This window comes from Haemorhous mexicanus, chromosome 16 (genome assembly GCF_027477595.1).
Source record: "Haemorhous mexicanus isolate bHaeMex1 chromosome 16, bHaeMex1.pri, whole genome shotgun sequence".
Classification (NCBI taxonomy): domain Eukaryota; kingdom Metazoa; phylum Chordata; class Aves; order Passeriformes; family Fringillidae; genus Haemorhous; species Haemorhous mexicanus.
In genome coordinates this window covers 1,433,568-1,452,658 of record NC_082356.1, presented here as the reverse complement: position 1 = coordinate 1,452,658, position 19,091 = coordinate 1,433,568, and the positions used below count along the sequence as shown (strand labels likewise).

At 58.4% G+C, this 19,091-nt stretch overlaps 1 protein-coding gene and 1 long non-coding RNA gene across 3 annotated transcripts; both read right to left on the bottom strand.

Annotated features, from left to right (window-relative positions):
* Nucleotides 1-10,951: 10,951 nt before the first annotated feature.
* Nucleotides 10,952-12,680, bottom strand: LOC132334696 (uncharacterized). Of its 2 annotated transcripts, none has more exons than XR_009488436.1 (3): nt 12,527-12,680; nt 11,442-12,337; nt 10,952-11,156 (listed from the first exon to the last, which is right to left on the bottom strand). It is a non-coding gene; the product is annotated as an uncharacterized LOC132334696 (long non-coding RNA). The 2 variants fall into 2 exon arrangements; XR_009488437.1 differs by having other exon boundaries at nt 11,442-12,295.
* A 189-nt stretch (nt 12,681-12,869) lies between these two features.
* Nucleotides 12,870-14,697, bottom strand: LOC132334531 (serine/threonine-protein kinase pim-1-like). Its single transcript, XM_059860639.1, has 4 exons — nt 14,476-14,697; nt 14,308-14,358; nt 13,737-14,103; nt 12,870-13,111 (listed from the first exon to the last, which is right to left on the bottom strand). The coding sequence occupies exons 3-4, from the start codon at nt 13,990-13,992 to the stop codon at nt 12,870-12,872; spliced, it is 498 nt and encodes a 165-aa protein (XP_059716622.1). The 5' UTR covers nt 13,993-14,103; nt 14,308-14,358; nt 14,476-14,697.
* Nucleotides 14,698-19,091: the final 4,394 nt, after the last annotated feature.

The window sequence follows — 19,091 nt, the reverse complement described above, 5'->3', positions numbered from 1 at the left end:
GAAAAGTGCTGCGTGCACAGCAGAGAGTTCTGGAAGGTTCTGGCAAGAGCGTCCTGTGGGGACAGGGCTCTGGGCTCTGGCTGGGAACAGCCTGGTTTTCCTGCCGTGAGCGCAGGCAGGAGTTGAGGCAGGTGAAGAGGCAGCGGGCAGCTTGTGTTTGTAGAGGGCCTGGGGCTGCACCTCTGAACCTCCACCTGGAAACACACTTGGGGGAATAGGAGCTAGAGGTGGAGTGCCTGTCCTGAAAGGACCTGAAGTCATTCAGCCTTGCCAGCTTTTCTTAAGACTGTGTTGGTGTTCCCCAGAAAAGCTACACATTTGGGGAAATGCCTTTGGAGGAAAGGGGCTTGCTTCTCAAGGAAATTGCTTCCCAGGGAGCTCCCAGTGAGGTAGGTGCAAGTGTCCTACTTTGGCTCTCTGTGCTCCTTGCAGTCCTTGAGGCCCGTTGCACTTGGCAGAGGGGCAGGGCAAGGGAGAAGGCTGTGAGGAGCAGGTTTGGCATCCACCTGGACCTGCAGAGACCAACCCAAACACCTGCAGCAGGGTGTGTTCGCTCACTTTGGACAGAGGTGTGAGCAGGGGCATCTCTGTCCAGCCACGAGCCCCAGAGCTCTCTTTGAGAGCTGGGAATTAAAAGGCCTTTACAGACACACTTTTCACATCTTCCCTGTCTGCTGTGTTTCAACTCTTAGCAATATGCATTTGCCTCCTACTTGGTGGAAGCTGCTGTGGCCCAGGGCCAGCACAGAGCTGGGCTGGGTGGGCCAGGCAGTGTGGAGAGCCTTGGCTGATCTTGGTGTGTCCCTGGCCTCAGAAAAGGCTTGGAAGGTTTGCCTCTCCAGGCGTCCTGCTCATTGGCTCTCCCTGTGCATCTTGGAGAGAACAAGGTAGGCATTTCTGGCAGCTGGGCATCAGCAGGCCTTCAAATGGGGGTGTGTTGTGGAGCCAGCCCAGCTGAGATACCTGGAGAGGAGCCCAGTGCTCCTTGCTCCCCTCTGCTGACAGGTGAGCGTTTGTCGGGTTTTGGGATGACGCTGTCTGTGTCAGGGGTGCTACGTGGACATGAGACAGCCGGTCCTGTCCTGCTGGGTCCCAGCAGTGCCTCGCAGCAGCCCCGCATCCATGTCAGGATGCTGGCCAAGAGAAGTCCTGGGAGCTGAGACAGCTGATTTTAATCTTGTGCAGGTGCCTACAGGTCAAGGCCAAGGGTGTTCCCTCAGGATATAGCAGTCCTGAGGGCTTTCCCTAATTCAGAGAAATCGGCAGACAAATGCATTGTCTGCCAAAAGCCCTTTTACTGACCTGGCAGGAGGGCAGGAGTCTGCACCCCACTAAAATATTTCTCTGCCACTTAGAAATTTCAGTGGAAATTTCAGTATGTAGGAATTGTATCAAACGTACCATCCATCTTTACACTGCTGAGGTGATTGGATAGGCAGGGGGTTAGAAATACATTGTGTCAGATTCCTAGACTTGAAGCTGATGTCCAGGCACTGGCCAGGAGCAATCTCGATGCCCCAAAGCAGAACAAAGTCTTCCTCATGGCTTCCCTGCACAGGGCTGATTCCATACCTGCCCTTAGTTCTTCTGGCAGACTATGTCTAAAGCTTTTTGTCAAGTCACTCTCATGTCAAGTTAGGTTTTTCTTATGCTAACTGGTGCTAAGTACTTATGTCTGTCTGTGCTAAGTACTTGTTGACTAATGTGAATTGCCTGTGCTTACTTATGTCAAACAAATCCTTGTTTCATTGCCAAAGGTGCCTGAGGCCGCCTGCTCCTTGTGGCACCAGTTGCTTTCCTGTGGGATGTTCTACCTCCCCAGAGAGTTAGGAGGGAGCTGGAGAAAAGAGCTTGTCAGGCTGCTCTGGATCCTTTCCCAGCAGCCCTGGTTGAGTGGAGAAGTCCGAGCTGGGCACAAAGGTGCAAATGGAACAGCCGTGCACAGGAAGGCTCGCTGGGAAGGGTGATCCAGGAACCCCAGGCCTGGCAGCCTGAGCTTGCCACCGGGGAAGGCCTTGGGGCAGATCCTACTGAGTGCCATCCCACGGCACCTGCAGGGAACCAGGGGGTCTGCTGGAGGGTGGGAAAGCTCTGTGGAGGGACAGGGACAGCTGGGGGTCCTGGTGGGGTGTTGAGAGCTTCTGGATGGGAGTTTGGGAGGGTTGGTGTTGGTGAAGTGTTGGGGAAGCAGTTGTCTGGAAGGTGAGAGGTCTAGGCTGGAATTTGAGTCAGTTTGAAGGCAGCATCTGTGCTTTGGCACAGCTTTGGTTACAGAGAGCAGAAAGAATATCTGTGACTCTTCCTGTTCATGGTCCTGATTCTCCTGCAGGGAACAAGAAGGGAGAGCTGTACTTTACTGGCCACTTAGATATCTGTACCAGGGGGAGGATTAGCCCTTTTGCCATCTACTCATTTGTTTGGGCTACTTTTGCAACACTGAGTGGACTTTCATTTCTGGACAGCTTTTATTCCTTAAGAGAATTAGGATATTATCATGCCTTCATAGAAAACCATTTGCAAACCAAAGAATGGCCTTTTTTTTTGCCTCTGTGTAGTGTTATGTTCTGTAAAGTGACTCTCAGTGGATGATGTTAGGGTAAATGATTGCTGCTTTGAGATGGGAAGCAAAATTCCAACTCTTCACCTTCTCAGGCCATCCCAATGAATTTGGGAAGTTTGCAACTTTTTGGAACTCCTTGAGTTGAGCAATGGGAAGTAAAGCTTTCCTGAAGTGAGGAGTCTGAAACGCCAGATTCCTCTGTGCCTTCACCACTAAGGTGTTTCTGTGCTAAAGGAAATTACTTCAATAGAAAATAATTTCAGCATGGAGTGAGAGCTTCTGACCGAGACCAAGTGTTGCCAGCATTTGCTCCAGGTGCTCCTGCCAACAGCCCCTGCAGGAAGGAGCACAGCCCCCAATGCACATGGGCTTTGGCTCCCTCTGGCACAGAAGCCCCCTGGGGGCACAGGTCTCTGGGGCAGGAGATGGACACCAGCGCTGCGAGGGCTCGGGGGGGGGGTGGCAGGTCTGCTTGGGCAGGGACTCTGCCACATGTGCTGATGTCAGCGCTCCCCCGGCCCAGGGGTCAGAGCAGCATTCGTGCCCTGGCCCACACGTTCCCTGTCCATGTGGCACCCAAAGGTTTAGGATGGCCACCCGCCGGGACGTGTCCCAAGGAGGCTGTGCCAGCTTCTGTGGAAGGCCCCTGCCCTTCCCAGAGCGGCTGCCTCGGCAGCCCTGGGGTCTCCTTCTGCTGCCCTGAGCCCAGAGAGCAGGGCACTGTTTGCTGATGGTCTGAGCTGTCCCTAAAGACCCTGTCGGGCTGCCTTAAACACTTGGGGTGAGAGATTTCTTTCCAGCCTGGGCCACTTTGGTTCAGCTGGGGGCGGCCCCAGGGCAGGGGGCAGTGTGTGCAGGGGCCCTTTGTGACACGGTGCAGCATGGTAACCATGACACAGAAGGGGTGTCCAAGGGCCCTTTGTGACACGTGGTGACATAGGAGCTGGTGGTGACAAGAGCAGGCCACAGTGCTCGGAGCAGGCAACGGGACAGGACAGCACAGAGCGGTGCCGTGAGGAGCCCCCGCACAGCGCCTTCGATCCTGTCTGACCCAGAGCCTTTCCGAGGCATTGTTCCTGCAGCTGACCTCGAGGCCAGACCACAGGACTTGCTGACCTGTGGCCTTCCCGAGGCTCCTCTTCTGCAGGTGCCCTTGAGGGCAGAGTGTGGGACTTGGTGCCCTGGAGGCATCTCCAATCCCTGCTGCCAGTGCCCTTGAGGCCACACCACAATCCTTGACAGGAGTCTCCTGTCCTTGTGGCAGGAGCCCTCGAGACCAGAGTGCAGGACTTGCTGTCCTGTAGCCTTCCCGTGGCTTCTCTCTCGAAGGTGCCTTCCAGGCACGACTGTAGGACTTGCTGACTCGGAGCTTTTCCAAGCCATCTCTCCTGCAAGACATGGAGCAGAGAGCCACAAGAGTGCCCAGGCTGGCCTGGGGGGAAGAAGAGGAAGAAGGCCCTGGACCTGCCCCGGCACAGGAGACTGAAGAGGTGGAGCCGTTGAGTGGTGGTGAGTGGTGGAGCTGGGCCACAGAGTTGGTGCTTGCAGCCAGCTTGGCGCTGCGCCATCCCATCCCATCCCATCCCATCCCATCCCATCCCATCCCATCCCATCCCATCCCATCCCATCCCATCCCATCCCATCCCCTGGGCCATGCCCATGGACATGAAGGAATAGGGGCTAGGCAGACACCCCGCAGGGCTGTGCTCCATCCCCTGGGGCATCCCAGGGCTGTCCCTTCCTGGGTAGCACAGGGCTGGCCTGTGTTCTCCGGCCTCTCCCGCAGCCCCTCAGCTCTAGCTGTGCTCCCTCTTTGCCAGGTGCAGCCCTGGAGCGCACACAAGAGCAGGACCCCGCCCGTGGCCTCTTCCACAGAACAGCGCAGGTACCTGCAGCCATCCCCACCTGGGCTGGGCCTGCTGTCACCGTGCTTGGAGCATTCCATGCAAAATCCCTGGCTTTCTGCCCTTCTCCTACAGCTGGTTTGCAAATTCCTGAAGAGAATTCGGGAAGAAGAGACCAGCCCCATGGGCACTGGGCTCAGAGCATATTCGCACATCTTCCAAACCAAGACCAGTGCTGCCCTGCTGGATATGCTCGTAGAGGAGGGCTTTTCCAATCCAAAGCAAGTAAGCAGCCTGTGGCCAGGGTTTGATCCTCCCAGGAATTGCTTGGCCTCCCAAGCCACGCCTGCTGGTCACTGGAAACCTTTGAGGCTACATGGCAGTGTGGTGGGAAGGGCAGCACTTCTCTGGGGAAGCTGGGGACATTCCTCCCTCTGGCAGCTTTCCAAGTCTCCCTGTGCCTTCTCCAGGTGCCCGCCCTGGTCAGGTACATCCACCAGTGGCTCCTGGCCAATCAGTTTGCTGAGCACAGGCTGAACAGGACCCTGCTGGATCTCACTGAAGCACAGCCTGCTGACGTAGTCATGACGCTCCTGCGTGTGTCCCCGTGCTGTGACAGGTATGGGGCCCACCTGCCCAGAGGGCTCAGGGCTCCCCAGCCCATCAGCCTGTACAGCCTGGCCAAAGTGTCTGACCAACAGAGAGTTCCAGGGCCCTCTGGCTGCTCTCTTTGCCAGCCCTTGCACGTCAGCCCCCGAGCCTGCTGCCACACTCCCTTGCCACCCCTTAGGGGACTGTCCCCATAGGGCTGGGCTGCCTGGGTGCTGCTGGTGAAGGCCAGTGGGCAGAGGCAGAGCTGGAAGCCAGCTCAGATCCCCACTGCTGCCCAGGCCATGGTGCTGTGTCTGAGAGCCCCCTGAGACAGAGCTCTAACCCCACAGAGCTGCTTTGACCATGTGGAAGAGCATCATGTGCTCGCCCAGGACTGCGGAGCCGGTGTTGCTGATACTCCTGGATGTGCTGGGGAGCTGGCCAGAGCACAGCACGTGCACCTCGGATGGGGACAAAACGGGTGTCTTTGCCCTGGCTGTGAGTTTCTGCAACTGGCTTTTGCTGGCCCCACGGCCGCCTATCCAGCAGCTCTCCATCTTCCTTGCCCCACTGCATCTCCCTGCCTCAGGGACTGGGCTGAAACCTGACCCAGGAGCAGCTTCAGGGGCACCAGGCCCCATGCTCCCCCTGCCTCTCTCCTGGCCTCTCCCTCCCCTGCTCGGGCCCTGCCACACGGACACCTCAGCACTGAGGGCTGTCTTGGGGGGCTTTGTCCTTTGCAGGCAGCTGTGGTGATGTGGAAGATCCTCCAGGTGCCCTGTGTCCCACATATGGTGACGGTGTATTTCCCCCGCCTCTTTGTGCATCTGCTCTTCCAAGTGTTCTTCAGCACTCTGGATGTGCCAGAGGAGGTCGATACCTTCTGGAAAGGATGCCAGGAGCAACATGGCCTTGCCACCAGCCCCAGCAGGTGCTCATCCCACTCCTCCTGTCCCTGCCACATCCTTGGGCAGGAGCCAGTGCTGCCAGCGTGACCCGGGCTTTGCTCTGCACACAGGTTTGCAGTGCAGACCCTGAAGTCCCTGCTCTGCCGAATGCAGCAGGAGGATGTGGTGGTGGCAGTGGAACGCAGGGGTGGCTGGGACACGCTGCTGTGTGCTGACACCCACCACTTTGCCGTGGGTCTGCTGGCCAGGTGAGACCCCCTTCTCCCCACTGCCTCTGACATTTGTGCTCTGTTCCCAGGGTTCCCAACACAGTCCCCGTGGTTGTGGCCCAGAGAGCCTTTTGAACGAGGGATGGCCAAGCAGACTGGAATAGGCAGGGAGAGGAGGGTGCCGACAAGGAGCCACCTCCCAGATAGGCCAGGGCCCCTTGAAGGATGCTGGGGAAAGACCAGACCTCTGTGAGTCAGTCCTGGCAGAGGTTTGTTCCCCTGGCCAAAAGTCTTGGTTCCTTTTTCTCCTGCCAGGGAGATGTGCTGTGTCTCCATCCCCTTGTGTTCCCGGATCGCTCGCTACCTGCTCCGGCTGCTCAGCACACGGGAGCCACACTGGGATCTGCCTGCCCTGGCGTTCCTTGTGGAGGTGAGCCTGATGGCCAGCACTGCCTCGCTCAGCTGCCTCCCAGCTCTCTGCCCTCTCGGAGCCACAGCTGCCTGGGACGGTGCCCGCACCCTGTGCTGCTGCCTGGGCCCAGCCCTGTGCGGTTCTGGGCTCCTGCCGGCCGGGTCCCCTCTCACTGCCCTGTGCCTTTCAGGTCCTCGAGTTCCTGGACCTGAGTGAACGTGGTGCTAACAGAGTCCTGGAAATCTTGTCAAGGCAGCTGCAGAGCGAGTGCAGGGAGAGGCGTCGCCTGGCGCTCAGGGCCCTTCTGGAGCTCATTGAGGAGCCCTCAATGGTGAGAAGGGGCAGCAGCTGAGGCTGAGCTGGGGAATGCAGTCCCTTGGGCTTGACTGAGCTTTGGGCGCTGGGGCAGTTGCTCCCAGCTCTCCTGCCTCCCAGTTCAGCTGCCCGAGTGCTTCAGGACAGGCCTTTGGCCTCTGGGCCCTGCAGCAGCAGGATGGCGTTTCACAAACTTGTGTTCTGCACAGACCGAAAAAATGTGGAGCCTGACTGAAAGTCTTGTGGAACTCCTGTGGGACGCAGATGGAGAGATAGTTAGCATGACAGTCATGCTTCTCAGCTTTATCATCTTGGACAATGACATGCTGATGCCCAGCCCCATCACACTGCAGCTGCTTGAGGCACTCCTGCCACTCTTTGACCACGTAAGGCTCGCTGCCCCCAGCCACGGCCACTGGGTGCTTCCCAGGCACTGTGCCTTGTGGATTTGCAGGCCTGGGCCAAGCTGAGCCCCATGCAGCCAATGCTAAGGTCCTCTTTTCTTCCTTCAATACAGAATAATAGCCAGGTGCAGCTGCTCTCCATACTGCTCTTCAGAACCTTGGTGACTCTTCCACTGGAAAAGAAAAAAAAGGCCCTGAAGACACCCCTGTGCCAGAGCCTGCTGCCACTCTTCTTCCACTGCCATGATGAGAATCGGCGTGTGGCACAGGTGAGGACTCGTGGGCTGCTGCTGTCCCCCTGGCAGGGGGCTCGGCTGCCTCCTGCCCTGGCGCCTGCTGGGCTGCAGCCTCCTCCAGGCCTTAGCACAGGGACGTGAGTCCTGCGCCCTGGGCTGTGGGGCCATCTCTGCATCTCTGCTGCTCTCCAGGCTTCTCAGGAAACGCTGCTTTGTGTGGTCAAGTTCCTGAAGAGGAGGGATCTTGAAAGACTGGTGAAGAACCAGAAGCCGTGGAAGTTCACCAAGTGCCTGGTAAGGCTGGCCTGGAAGCCCCAGCCTCAGCCTGGAGAAGGCCCCTGAGTGCGGTGCTCAGAGTGCGGGGCTGGCAGCTGTGCCCCTGCCCGCTGCTGCACCCAGAGGCTGTGCGGGCTCTTCTCCAGGCTCCTGTGGGCCTGAGCCAGGCTCCGATGGAGCCCTGGCCCAGTGGAGCTGTGGGGCGGGCCGGCACCGCGGCTCCCCAGGCAGCAGCCGGCCCTCTGCCCCTCCAGAGCCCGGCACCAGTGGCTGCTGGCCGCGCCTCAGGGCTGTGCAGGCAGGGGAGGCTGGGGCTGGACGCAGGCAGCGCCCGGCCAAGGGGCTGAGCCCTCACCAACCCTTCCCTCCTGCCGCTCTCTCCAGCTGGCAGACCACGGCAGCAGAGCAGCCGAGCACCTGCGCCGGGCCCTGCCCTACCTGCAGAGCCCACAGGAGTCCCTGCAAGTGGTGGCCATCAGGTTCATTGGTGAGCCACGAGCCCGCGCTCCCTCCCCACACCGCCACAGCTCGGCCCCAGCCCCACCTGCTGCCCCGGCAGCACCACCCGGGCCCGGCACCATCGAGCCCTGCCTGGCCACGGCGCTGCTGCCGCCCTCTCGCAGCTGTGCCCTGGGGCGGCCGCGTGCAGCAGGGGCTGGGCTGAGCCCTGCCGGGCCAGCAGGCCGTGTGGCCACAGTGCCAACAGCGCCGCTGGCAGGGAGCTGTGCCGCTGGGGCTGTGACAGGCTCTGTGTTCCCAGGGATGGCCGGGCGGCACCTGAGGGGGAAGAAGGAAGAGCTCCGGCTCATCTGCAGTGGTGAGTGAGGGAAGCGGGCTGGCAGCAGGGCCTGGCGGGGGCATCTGCAAGCCCTGCCTCGGCTGCAGAGGGCTCTGCTCCCTGTGTGGACGAGGGGCGGCATGGGCAGAGCACACAGAGATTTCAGGGCCACATGGGGGATTCGTGGCCAGGAGCTTCGGGCTGGTCCCATTGGTCCCTGCTCCCTCCTGGCCATGGCTAGAGCCGGCTGGAATGGCCCTGGCAGGGGACTCTCCTCGGGTTCTCTCAGATTCTGACCATGGCTCTGTTCCTCTCTCTTTCAGCCCTTGAACACCTGACAGAGGACACCAGCAGTGCCTCGTCACACATGGCACTTCATACACTGAATGTCCTCCAGGCACTCCAGAGTGAGCGATCTTCCGTCTTCCAGAGGCTGCAGGATCAGCTCCGCAGGGCATGGAGGACACGGCCTCGTCTGTCGGGGCTCGGCTGGCTGCGCTGCTGGAGATCTGCAGAGAGCTGAGCCCAGAGGCTCTGTCTGCTGGGGCCACCTAAGCCAGCGGGAATATTCTATTTCTTCAAAATTGTTCTTTTATTTTTGTTTTTTCTTTAGTATATGAATATAGATTGTGTTATAATACACAGACTCCCAGGAGCTTTCTTTTGCTTCCCAGGGTCTGCAGGGCATAGGGGAAGAAGGGAAAAAGGGTGCTTGGGCTCAGCAAGCTGTCCCGGCGTGCTGTGTTGCAGGGAAAATGGCCAGAAGCCCCTTGGCCTTTGGTGGTACTGCTGAAGCCTTTTTGCTGCCAAAAGAGCGGGTGGGCAGGGGCTGGAGCTGCAGAGATCCCTGTGAGAGCGGTGCCTGGAGATGGCCACAAGCCCTGTCCCAGGCAGGAAGTGCCATCTGTGTCCTCCTGCCCATGTGCTGCTGGCTGGATTGCTGAGGGCTCCGAGGTGCCTCTGGATGGGGCTCCTCTGCAGCTGCTGTGGGGCTGCGGCGCTGCTGCCGGGAAGGTTGGCTGGGCTGGGGGAGACCCTGAGGGGATTGGGCCATGAAGGGACGAGGGGCTGCAGAGGTCCTTACAGGACACAGCAGTGGGAAGGCATGAGGGGGATGTGTGAGGGAGTGAGTGGCTGTAACGTTGGCTCGAGGGGGAGTGGGTTGAAGACAAAGACACTAACTCACCCCAATGTGGCAAACAGAGAGCATTTATTCTCAAGCACTTCCTTCTAAAGGGCCTTTGAAAAACCCAGTCTGGATAATTTCATTGCTCTGCTCTCTATGCCTTGTCAGGTTCTGCCCAGTGAAATGCTGCAGCCTTGGCAGAGATGTGACTGGGCAAGGCCCCTGTCAGTCAAACCAGGGGCTGGTGCATTCACACAGCACTAGCCAGCCTGCACTGTGACACATGGCAGCAGAGTGCAAGGCACAGCTCCGGGTGCTCCCCAGGAACCTCAGCTCTGGGAGCACTGTCTGCCCCAAGCTCCAGGGGCTGCAGTGGGAGCCCAGCTGGGCTCTGCCCTGGGGCCATCCTGCAGGGACAGCTGGAAACAGGGAGCATTCCCTTGCCACAAAGAGCCAAGCCAGGCCTGTCGGGCAGCTGTTCCAGCCTGGACTGCACTGTTGTGTGCTGTGCTCTGGGGCTGGGGCTCCCTGCACAGGGGACTGGATGGTGTGCCAGAGTGTTGTCTTAGATAACACAAATTCTAGCGTCATCATAGCGCAAGGATTTCGTATTGTCAGAGCTTCATACCTTCCTGATGTTCCTCACAGGCAGTTCCTCTACACACTGACTGTTCCAGATCCTTGCAGGAATAATCTGACTCCTCTCACTCCTCTTTCCTTACTCTTATATATCACTAGTTATTGTGGGTTGCAGGTGTGGCCTGTCAAGATCAGGCCTACCTCCAATCTTCAGCAACTGGTCCAGCTGCAACTCACTGGGGGACAAGATCACCCTGTACACCAGAGGAGACAGAGCAGCTTCAGCTTTGGCCTTACTGAGGTGGGTGTGTGGGCTGGGAAGGGTGAAGAGGCTCAAGGGGATTCAGAGAGCTCATCCTGCAGGAAGGACAAGGGAAAGGGAGTGGGAGCTCAGCAGTGAGCAGAGCTGAGGAGTGGAGAGTGGCTCTCAATGACACCAAAATCCCATGGGACCTCTGAGACATTGCTGCTCCTCATCCAGTGACAGGATGCATCCCTAAGCCTGGGGCTCAGCCTTCCTCGTAGTGAGGGGCACCAAGGAAGGCAACAGTGTGATACAGGTTGCAATGGGCTGGGAACTCACCGAGGGAAAAGAGGGAGCAGTAGTAAAAGGCAGATGGGGAGAGAACTGTTCAGAGAAGGGCTGAGCTACAACTTGAGCAAGCTGAGAAATGTCATTTGAGGGGCATCCCAGATTGATTTCATTTCAGAAGTTATTGAACAAATTTATTTTTTGGGGGGTGTCCAGTTTTCCCTTGGAGGTGTACACTCTGCAAACTTGAGCTGTGCTGCCAAAATGCTCAAGCAAGTCTGTGCTGCAGGTCACACCATTTCTTCTTTGGCTGATTCCAGCCTGGTGCTGAGCTCCAGCAGAGCCCTGGCAGAGCCCAGAGCAGCCTCAGCACCTGCAGAGCCCGGCTGCAAGGAGAGAAAGCAGAAACCGCCCGTCAGCTGAAGGCTCCTGTGCCCTTGTCCCAGCCGCCCACGGTGCCCAGGCCATGCTGGCCGTGCTCAGAGCGGTGCCCAGAGCTGCCCATCACTGCTGCTTTTGGCAGCAGGGCAGGAGGGCAGGACGTGTGCCCAGCCTGCAGCCAGCCAGGGCACATCCACCTCCTCAGCAGCTGCCCAGAGCAGGAGGCTCCTGTGCTCGCTGCCATCTCCCAGAAGCTCTGATCCCACCATGCCAGGCAGACGGGGACCCACCTCACGCCCTCCCCTGCTGGAAGAAAAGCTGGTCCCAAACGATGTCCTCAGCCTTCTCCAAGGGCAGACCCATCCACACTGCAGCTGGTCCCAAGCACTTCCTGATCCAGACTGGACCCAAACTATAAGGCTTCATCTAGAAAAACAAACAACAAATTATTGAAAATAGATTACAGACAAAAAGGGGAAACAAGAAAAAAGGTAAAAAAATCTTATCTCTGCCAGGGCCTTGAGGAAGGCCCAATCCCTGCATGCAAGGAAAAACCCACACACGGGGAAGGGAAGCCCAGGCTTTCTCCCTTCCCCACTGCACTGCCCCCCACAATAACGCTGATCCCAAAGCAAACAAGGGCAGTGGAGCAGCCCAAGCCCTTCCTTGCCTGCACAGCAAAGCAGCCTCAGCACAGGTTCTGGAGTCCCACCTCTGCTCCCACCATGGGGTTTGTTTGTGTCGGGCTGGCTGCCCCAGCCCCAGCCCGGGGCACGGTGGGGGCTGGGGGCTGTTGGCAGGGCCAGGAGCCCACTCCCATTTCATACCCAGCCCAGCCCATCCCCCCAGCCCTGCCAAAACCAGCTGGGCAGCCGACTGAAGGATCAGCTGCATCTGCCCCAGCAAAGGGGGAACCTTTGGTTCCCAGCCAGGCTGTGCAATGGCCAAATCTGGGAGCATCCCCCTGGGTGTGGACTCATCTGTAAATTTGCTGTGGAGCCTGGCTTTGGAGAAGGTGCCACAATCAAAGTCCATCATCTTCAGCTGGCCTGTGGTCAGGTCCAGGAAGAGATTGTCATCCTTGATGTCTCCAGCAGCAGCAGTCCCACCTGGTACAGCTTCTCCAGGGTCTCTTTCTCCTTCCCTGGGGTGAGACCAGGCTCTCAGGTTCTGCCCAAGGCCCCAGCTGTCAGGGAACCAGGACAAGCAAAACCAGCTTGGATGGTGGCCACCAGTGCTGGGCAGAGCAGCTCAGCTCCAGCACAAGGGCTGTGTGTTCCCATCTGATGAGCCCTGGGCAGTGACACGGGCAGGACAAAAAAGTCTGGCTTCCTTTGCTTCTGATTGCCAAGGCATGTGTGGAGCTGTAACTTACCAGGGCCCTGCATCACAGTGTGCCTGTGGCTCTCTCCCTTCTTCTAGGGCAGATGAATATCCTGCATCCAAGGATGACAGAGCAGCTCTTCTAATGAAGGCCTTTCCAAGTCCAGCATGGATAAACACTGCCTGATCAGATCTTGGCACTCTGGGCAGAGAAACCACAAACCGCTGGTCAGCTGGAGAAGGCTCCTGTTGGCTTTGCCCCACTATTCCCGTGCCCAGGCCATGCTGGATGTGCTCAGAGCTGGGCCTAAGCTTTCCCATCCATTCCCTGGTTTGGAGGAGAGGAGGAGAGAAGGACACGTGCCACCTCCTCAGCAGCTGCCAGAGCAGGATGCTCACAAGCCCGCTGCTGTCTCCCAGCATTGGTATTCCCCCGTGCCCAGAGATGAGGATCCACCTTGAGAGAGCCCTTGTGGCAGCGAGAGCTGATGGTCCCAGCTGATGTTCTGGCCCCTCCTGAAAGGGTGCTCTCCACAGACCATCTGGTGCAGCAGGATGCCCAGGGACCAGATGGTAGCTGGCCTGCCATAGTACCAGCCAAAGTGGGTCCATTCCGGGGGGCTGTATGACCGTGTTCCTATGGAATACAGATGGAGTTCATCAGGGGGATGCTGCTGCTCCCAGAGCCTGGCCCCAGCATCCCTGCTCCAGTGGCACAGGGGGTGTGACGCACTGCCCTCTCACCAGCACCTCGGACTTGTGTACAGACTTGGGGTTGGAAAAGAAGCCACTGGGGTTGGAAGAGGGCAGTGGAATCCCTTGCAAGCCCCACCATAACAAGGAAGAAACCACTCAGTGCTGGGGGAAAAACCATGCCTGCATCCTCCCTGCCTGCATTGCTCCAAAAAACATTATGAACCCAAAACAAAGCAGGCGAGTGGAGCAGTCCAAGCCCTTTCTCACCTGCACACCAAACTGGCTGGGGCAGTGGTTCCGACCCCCCCTCTCGGCTACCCCCACCCATGGGTGTTTTTGTTGGGCTGGCTGCCCCAGCCCCAGTCCTGGGCAGAGTGGTGGGCAAAGGCTGCCTGCAGGGCTGGAAGCTGGCTCCACACCCAGCCCTGCTCAAAAGCAACTTGGCTGAAGTCTCAGCGCCATGAAGGGCTGCAGAAGGGAGAATCCCCACTGCCACACCCAGCTTGGGCTCTGAGATGTTGGGCCATGAGATGCTGGGACCAGGAGCACACCCTGTGTGGGCTCACCTGCAAAGTGAGTGTAGGCTGTGTCCTGCAGGTAGGTGCCACAGCCAAAGTCAATCAATTTGGCCTGCCCGGTGGCCAGGTCAACCAGGATGTTCTCTGGTTTGATGTCCCTGTGCAGGACCCCGCAGCTGGTGCAGTGCTGCACGGCCTCCAGCACCTGGCGGAACAGCTCCCGTGCCACCTCCTCGGGCAGGATGCCCCGTGCCCGAATGAAATGCTGCAGGTCCTGACACCGCTCCGGGCGCTCCAGCACCATCAAGACGTCGTTGGGGAGCTCAAGCCACTCCAGCAGCTGGACCACACCAGGGAAGCCAGTGGACACCTTGGCCAGCAGCACGATCTCCAGGGGTGCGCTAGTGCCGTCGGGCTGCGGGAGGAGCACGATGCCGTCAGTGGGGCTGATGCCATTCCGGGGCTCGGGAAGCCCTCAGCCAGCCTGGGATGCTTTGTGCCCTGTGCTGGCCCCACGCCCGCTCTCCCTCGAGGCGTCCTGGCGGCTTCCACCCTGCCGGGCCTCGGCTCATCCCCGCCCGCCACGGCCCGGCTGCTCCCGCTGGCCCCGCTCACTCACCAGCTCGCCCCAGTGCCGGACGCGCTCCCGTGGCACCCTTTTGATGGCCACCTGCAAGCCAAGGGAAGCAGCGGGCTGAGTTCGCCGCCCGCCATGCTCAGCCCCATCCTCCGCCCTCCTCCTCCTCCGCCCCCTCCTCCTCCTCCTCCTCCTGCGCCCGCCGCTCACCGGGGTGCCGTCCGAGAGCCGCGTGGCCGCGAAGACGCTGCCGAAGCCGCCGCGCCCCAGCAGCGAGCCCAGCCGGTACTGCTCCTTCAGGCCCTGCTGCGCCTTCCCTGCCGGCGGGACGCGGCTGTCAGCGCTCGGCCCGGGGCCGGCAACGGCCCCCGAGCGCCCCTCAAGCGCCCCGGGCCGGCCATCCCCAGGCGTTCGCTCCCTGCAGCGGGACAGCGGCGGCTCGGGGCCGGCGGCCGCGCTGCCGAGCGGCGGAGCTCGGGCCGGGCAAGCGGCAGCGGAGGCGGCGGGAGCGGCCGAGCCGCCTGTGTCCTCCGCGGGCACCGGGAGGGGCCGGGGCCGGGGCCGGGGCCGGGGCCGGGGCCGGAGCCGGGCTCGGGCCAGGCGGAGCCAAAGGGAGGCGATGCCGCCCCAGCCCCAGGCACTGATGCCCGCCCAGCAGCGCCACCGCCAGTTCGGCCAGAGCCGACCGGAGGCGAGAACGCGGCGGGACGCCCGGGGCCGAGCATGGGGCAGCCCCGCCCGGGGCCGGGGGCGTGCCGGGGGCATGGCCCGACCGGGCATGGGGAGAGAGACTGGGAGAGGAGGGGACACCGGGAAAGGGAGACCGGGAGAGGGAGAGACAAGCGGGACTGCGGGACAAGCGGGACTGCGCGAGAGGGAGAGGACAAGCAAGAGGGGCTCGGCAAAGTCGCTGCTTTCGCTGCCACTTTCGCTGCTGCTTTCGCTGCTGCTGCCGCTGCAACTGAAGCGCTGGGGCCGTTTGTCCCCGTGTCCGTTTGCCCGTTGCCCACTGGCCCCCGCGCCGAGCCCCGCGCTCCCCGGGGGCAGCCCCTGAGCCTGTCCAAACACGGGAACTTGGCCGTGTTCAGCCAAGACCCAGAGTCTGCACTCCTGCACAGCGGCACAGGAATCCCCTCAGCCCCTGCTGTGCATTGTCCCTGCTGAGGGTCAAACACTATCGGAGCCCATTCCCTGAGTGCTGAATTTGTACGTGACCCAGGCACTGCACTTACCTCTCCAGCATTGCTTTCCAAAGAAAACCAGGGGAAGGCAAACTGTGTGTAGCTCGTGGTATTTGACAGTGTCGACAACTTGCCAAGTCATGGATCTTCGAGGTGAGATCCATTTGGAATTAATGGGAAGGAGAAGTAGTGCAAGATGGAAAAGGGGAGCATAAAAATAAATCGAGTAAAACATCTCAGATGGTTTCTTTCTGTTTTCTTTGAATTTCTTAAAAGCTCTTTCAGTTTTCCCATCATCTGCTCCTCAGTCATCTTTGCTCTTTCCAAGAATCTTTCCTGGAGAATGAGGTGCAGCTTTTGTCACAAGATGTGCCACCAACTGCAGCTCCTCTTGGCTTTCCACACCGTGCGTGCAGCACGACTCTTGCAGCAAAGCAGGAGAAATATTTGAAGAACTTGACAGCTTCTTCTTTCTTTTCCTTGTGGGCTGGGCAGTTATGCCATTGGTGAAGTTTTCAATGTTACTGTTCTACCTTCAGAAAACATGATGGGCTACCAGGAATTGTTAGGGAATGCAAACCTGACTGAATGCAGAGAAAGAATCTCCAGAGCCTGCAGCCTGAAGTGGAGAGCTGTGGGATAATCATTCCAACATGCCCGTGGACATACGGAAAGTGAGCTAGAAGATGAAAATGGGCTGACAGAGGGAGTTTGTTTCAGTGTTCAGTTCAGATGCTTCTCCATCTCATGCATTGATATGAATCAAGAGTACAGTCAGTTCATGAAAAGTACCAGAACATGCTGGACCTGTCAGGAGATGACTGGAAGAATCTGAAAAGGAGAAATGCAGGGAATGAGTTGGCAAACTTTGTGTATAAGAAGGGTCATTTTTTCCTAATAATTTCTGATCAATTCCCTCTGCTTTTGTGCTTCCTAACAAGTCCATTTTCATCCCAGATTGCCCATGAAATGGCAGCCCTGAGCTTGTGGAAGTGCCTGAAAGATGCCCTGTTCCTCTGCAGGGACCCTGAGGCTGAAGCAGGAGCCTGAGCCCTCTCTGGGGAAGCCTCCTCCAAGCTGGAATTTGTGCCGTGCTGGGAGAGGAGGAGGAGGGGGAGAGCGCTGGCGCTGTGTGGCAGGAGCAGGAGGTTTGGGCCGCAGGACATTCCGTCTGCGCCGCTGCCCCGCAATGGGCGGCCGTGCCTGGGGCTCTGGGCCTGGCCCCGCGTGCGCTGAGCTCCCGACACTGCGGGAGCTCCCCGGGCTGGGCTCAGCTTCCCGCTGGGACTGGGCGGCAGGCTGGGCTCCAGCTGGGATCAGCAGCAGTTGGAAATACCTCTGTGCATCTCCACTAGCTGCTGCTGCTGCTCAGAAGAAAAATGGAGCAAGTCAAGAAGTTCTGGTTTCTCTTTCTCGTGGTGGATTTTTTCATTTGATTTGACACTTGAGAGGCAATTTCTCTGATGGCCTCTGTCAGTTAATTTTATTTCAGCAGCAGCAACAGGGCCGTGTTTGAGCACTGCAAATGTGGTCTGTGTGGCTTTAATTCTCCTTGACTTAGTGCTCAGGGACTTTAGGGGATTTCAAGATCTGCTAATCGTGATGCCTGTGACCAAAAGCCTCAGTTCACCTATTGCCGGCCGGGGGTCTATGTACAAAATCACAAACAGGACCGGACTGCTGAGGAATGTGTCTTGAGGTGTTTATTTTCCAGCATCAGTCTCATTACATGGTTAGGACAATGGGAAGATGCCGGCAGTTTGTCTCCTCGGCCGCAGACAAAGAACTCAATGTTACAACTTACTTTAAAAGTTTTTTGACCAATCACGCAAAGCAAAAGCATATTGACAGTAGTTCTATCCAACCATTATAAGCACACGTACCTTCGGTTAAAACAATGCCTGATTATTTCGAATACAATACCAGCTTGTGAGCCACAATGTTCAGACCTCATTTATTAAGCTCAGTACTTCCTAATATCAGGCTAGATATACTTTTCTGCAGCTTAGGGAGTTTTTCTAGCCAAGCCTTAGTGCACAAACTATTGTTCTATTTGTCCTTACTTTCCCACTTCTTATTTAACTTTTCTGCTGCCCTATCTCATGGTTACAGCTCAGCTCTAATCACAGTTCGGCTGTCTCTGAGGCCTGCCTTTTGCAGCTTTCCCAAAACCCTCTGATTTTAAGGATTCCCACATTCACCGTCACGAAAGCACTCTGGGTAGCACTGATCAAAAAAGGCAATTGCAGTTTTACAGATAAATTTCAAGTGGCAAGAGCAGCCATGATCTCCAATTGCCAAGGCAAAGGCAGCAGCAGCCTCCTGCTGTCACCTCAGGGTGAGTAAAGCAGTGCTGAAAACAGCGCTGGAACCCGATCCTTTCTTTCTCTGCAGGCTGGGTCAGGGCAGCACAGGCAGGCCCTGCACAGTCAGGGCTGGGTGTGGGTGATTGCTGCTCTACTCCAGAACTGAGCTGGAAAAAGCCCTCGGGAGCCGAGGCAGGAGCAGGCGGGAAGGGGCCGGCGCTGCTGCTGCTCCTGGCCGGGAGCCCCGGCTGGGCCGGGCCGGCGCCCCCTGCGCTGCGGCTGCTGCTGCTGCCAGAGCCGGGCGAGACTCGGGGACAGGGAACGGACACGGGAGGACAGCAAAGGCCTGGCGGCTGCAGGGATGGTGGCGCTCGGGCCAGCGCCAGCACAGAGCTTCAGCCCGCAATGAACCCCGAGGGAAACGCTGGGGAAAGGCTCCATTTCAGCCTTTCTTCACTCGTGGCTGTGAAGGGACTGAAATAAAAGGAGAACAAGCAGGGCCCGACCCCTTCTCCTTTGGGAGGAGCCCCAGGCCTGGGGCTGTGAGGGGCCGTGGGGGTCTGTGAGAGCCTGTGAGAGGCCATGAGGGGGAGAAGGGTCTCTGAGAGGCTGTGGGAGGCCAGGCACCTCATGGAACCAAGGGTCGGGTATGACACTGCAGAACCAAGGTGATTCCTGCTGACAGTTCAGAACCTCATGGAACCAAGGGGCAATTCTGGACAGCAGGGCCATGGAACCAAGGAGTCCATTGGGACATTACAGAACCTCTTGGAATCAAGGTGTCCATCTCACTCTACTGAACCTCATGGAACAAAGGGTCCCTTGTGACACTGTGGAGCCAAGGACACTGCTGTTGGCTGTACGAAAGCTCATGGAACCAAAAGTCCATTGTGACATTCTGGGGCCTCATGGAACCATGGAGACCATTATGACACTTCAGGACTCACTGGAACCAAGGGGCCATTTAACCTAAGGGTCATTGTAGCACGGCAGGGCCTCATGGAATCAAGGGGATCATAGTGGGGCTCCGTGAGACCACCGAGAGATTCTGACTCTGTGGAACCAAGGAGACCATTGTGACACTACAGGGTGTGGTGGAACTAAGAACTCGTGTGACAGGGAGGAGCCCAATGGAATCAAGGGGCCATTCCCTATTTCAGGGTTTCATGGAGCCAACGTGTCCTTGTGACACTGTGGGGCATCATGGAGTCCTGGAGACCATTCTGGCACTTTGAGGCCTTGTTGAATCAAGGGGCTCTGCAGGGCCTTGTGGAACCAAGGAGCTCTTTGCGACACTGCAGGGACTCATGGAAGCAATGAGACCATTCTGGCACTCTGA

Bases quoted from the DNA above. Each gene is read 5' to 3' on its own strand.
- LOC132334531 (XM_059860639.1), bottom strand. From the start codon at position 13,992: ATGGTGCTGGAGCGCCCGGAGCGGTGTCAGGACCTGCAGCATTTCATT. The intron at 13,112-13,736 runs GTGAGCCCACAC...TGTATTCCATAG, and splicing joins AGCCTACACTCACTTTGCAG to GAACACGGTCATACAGCCCC.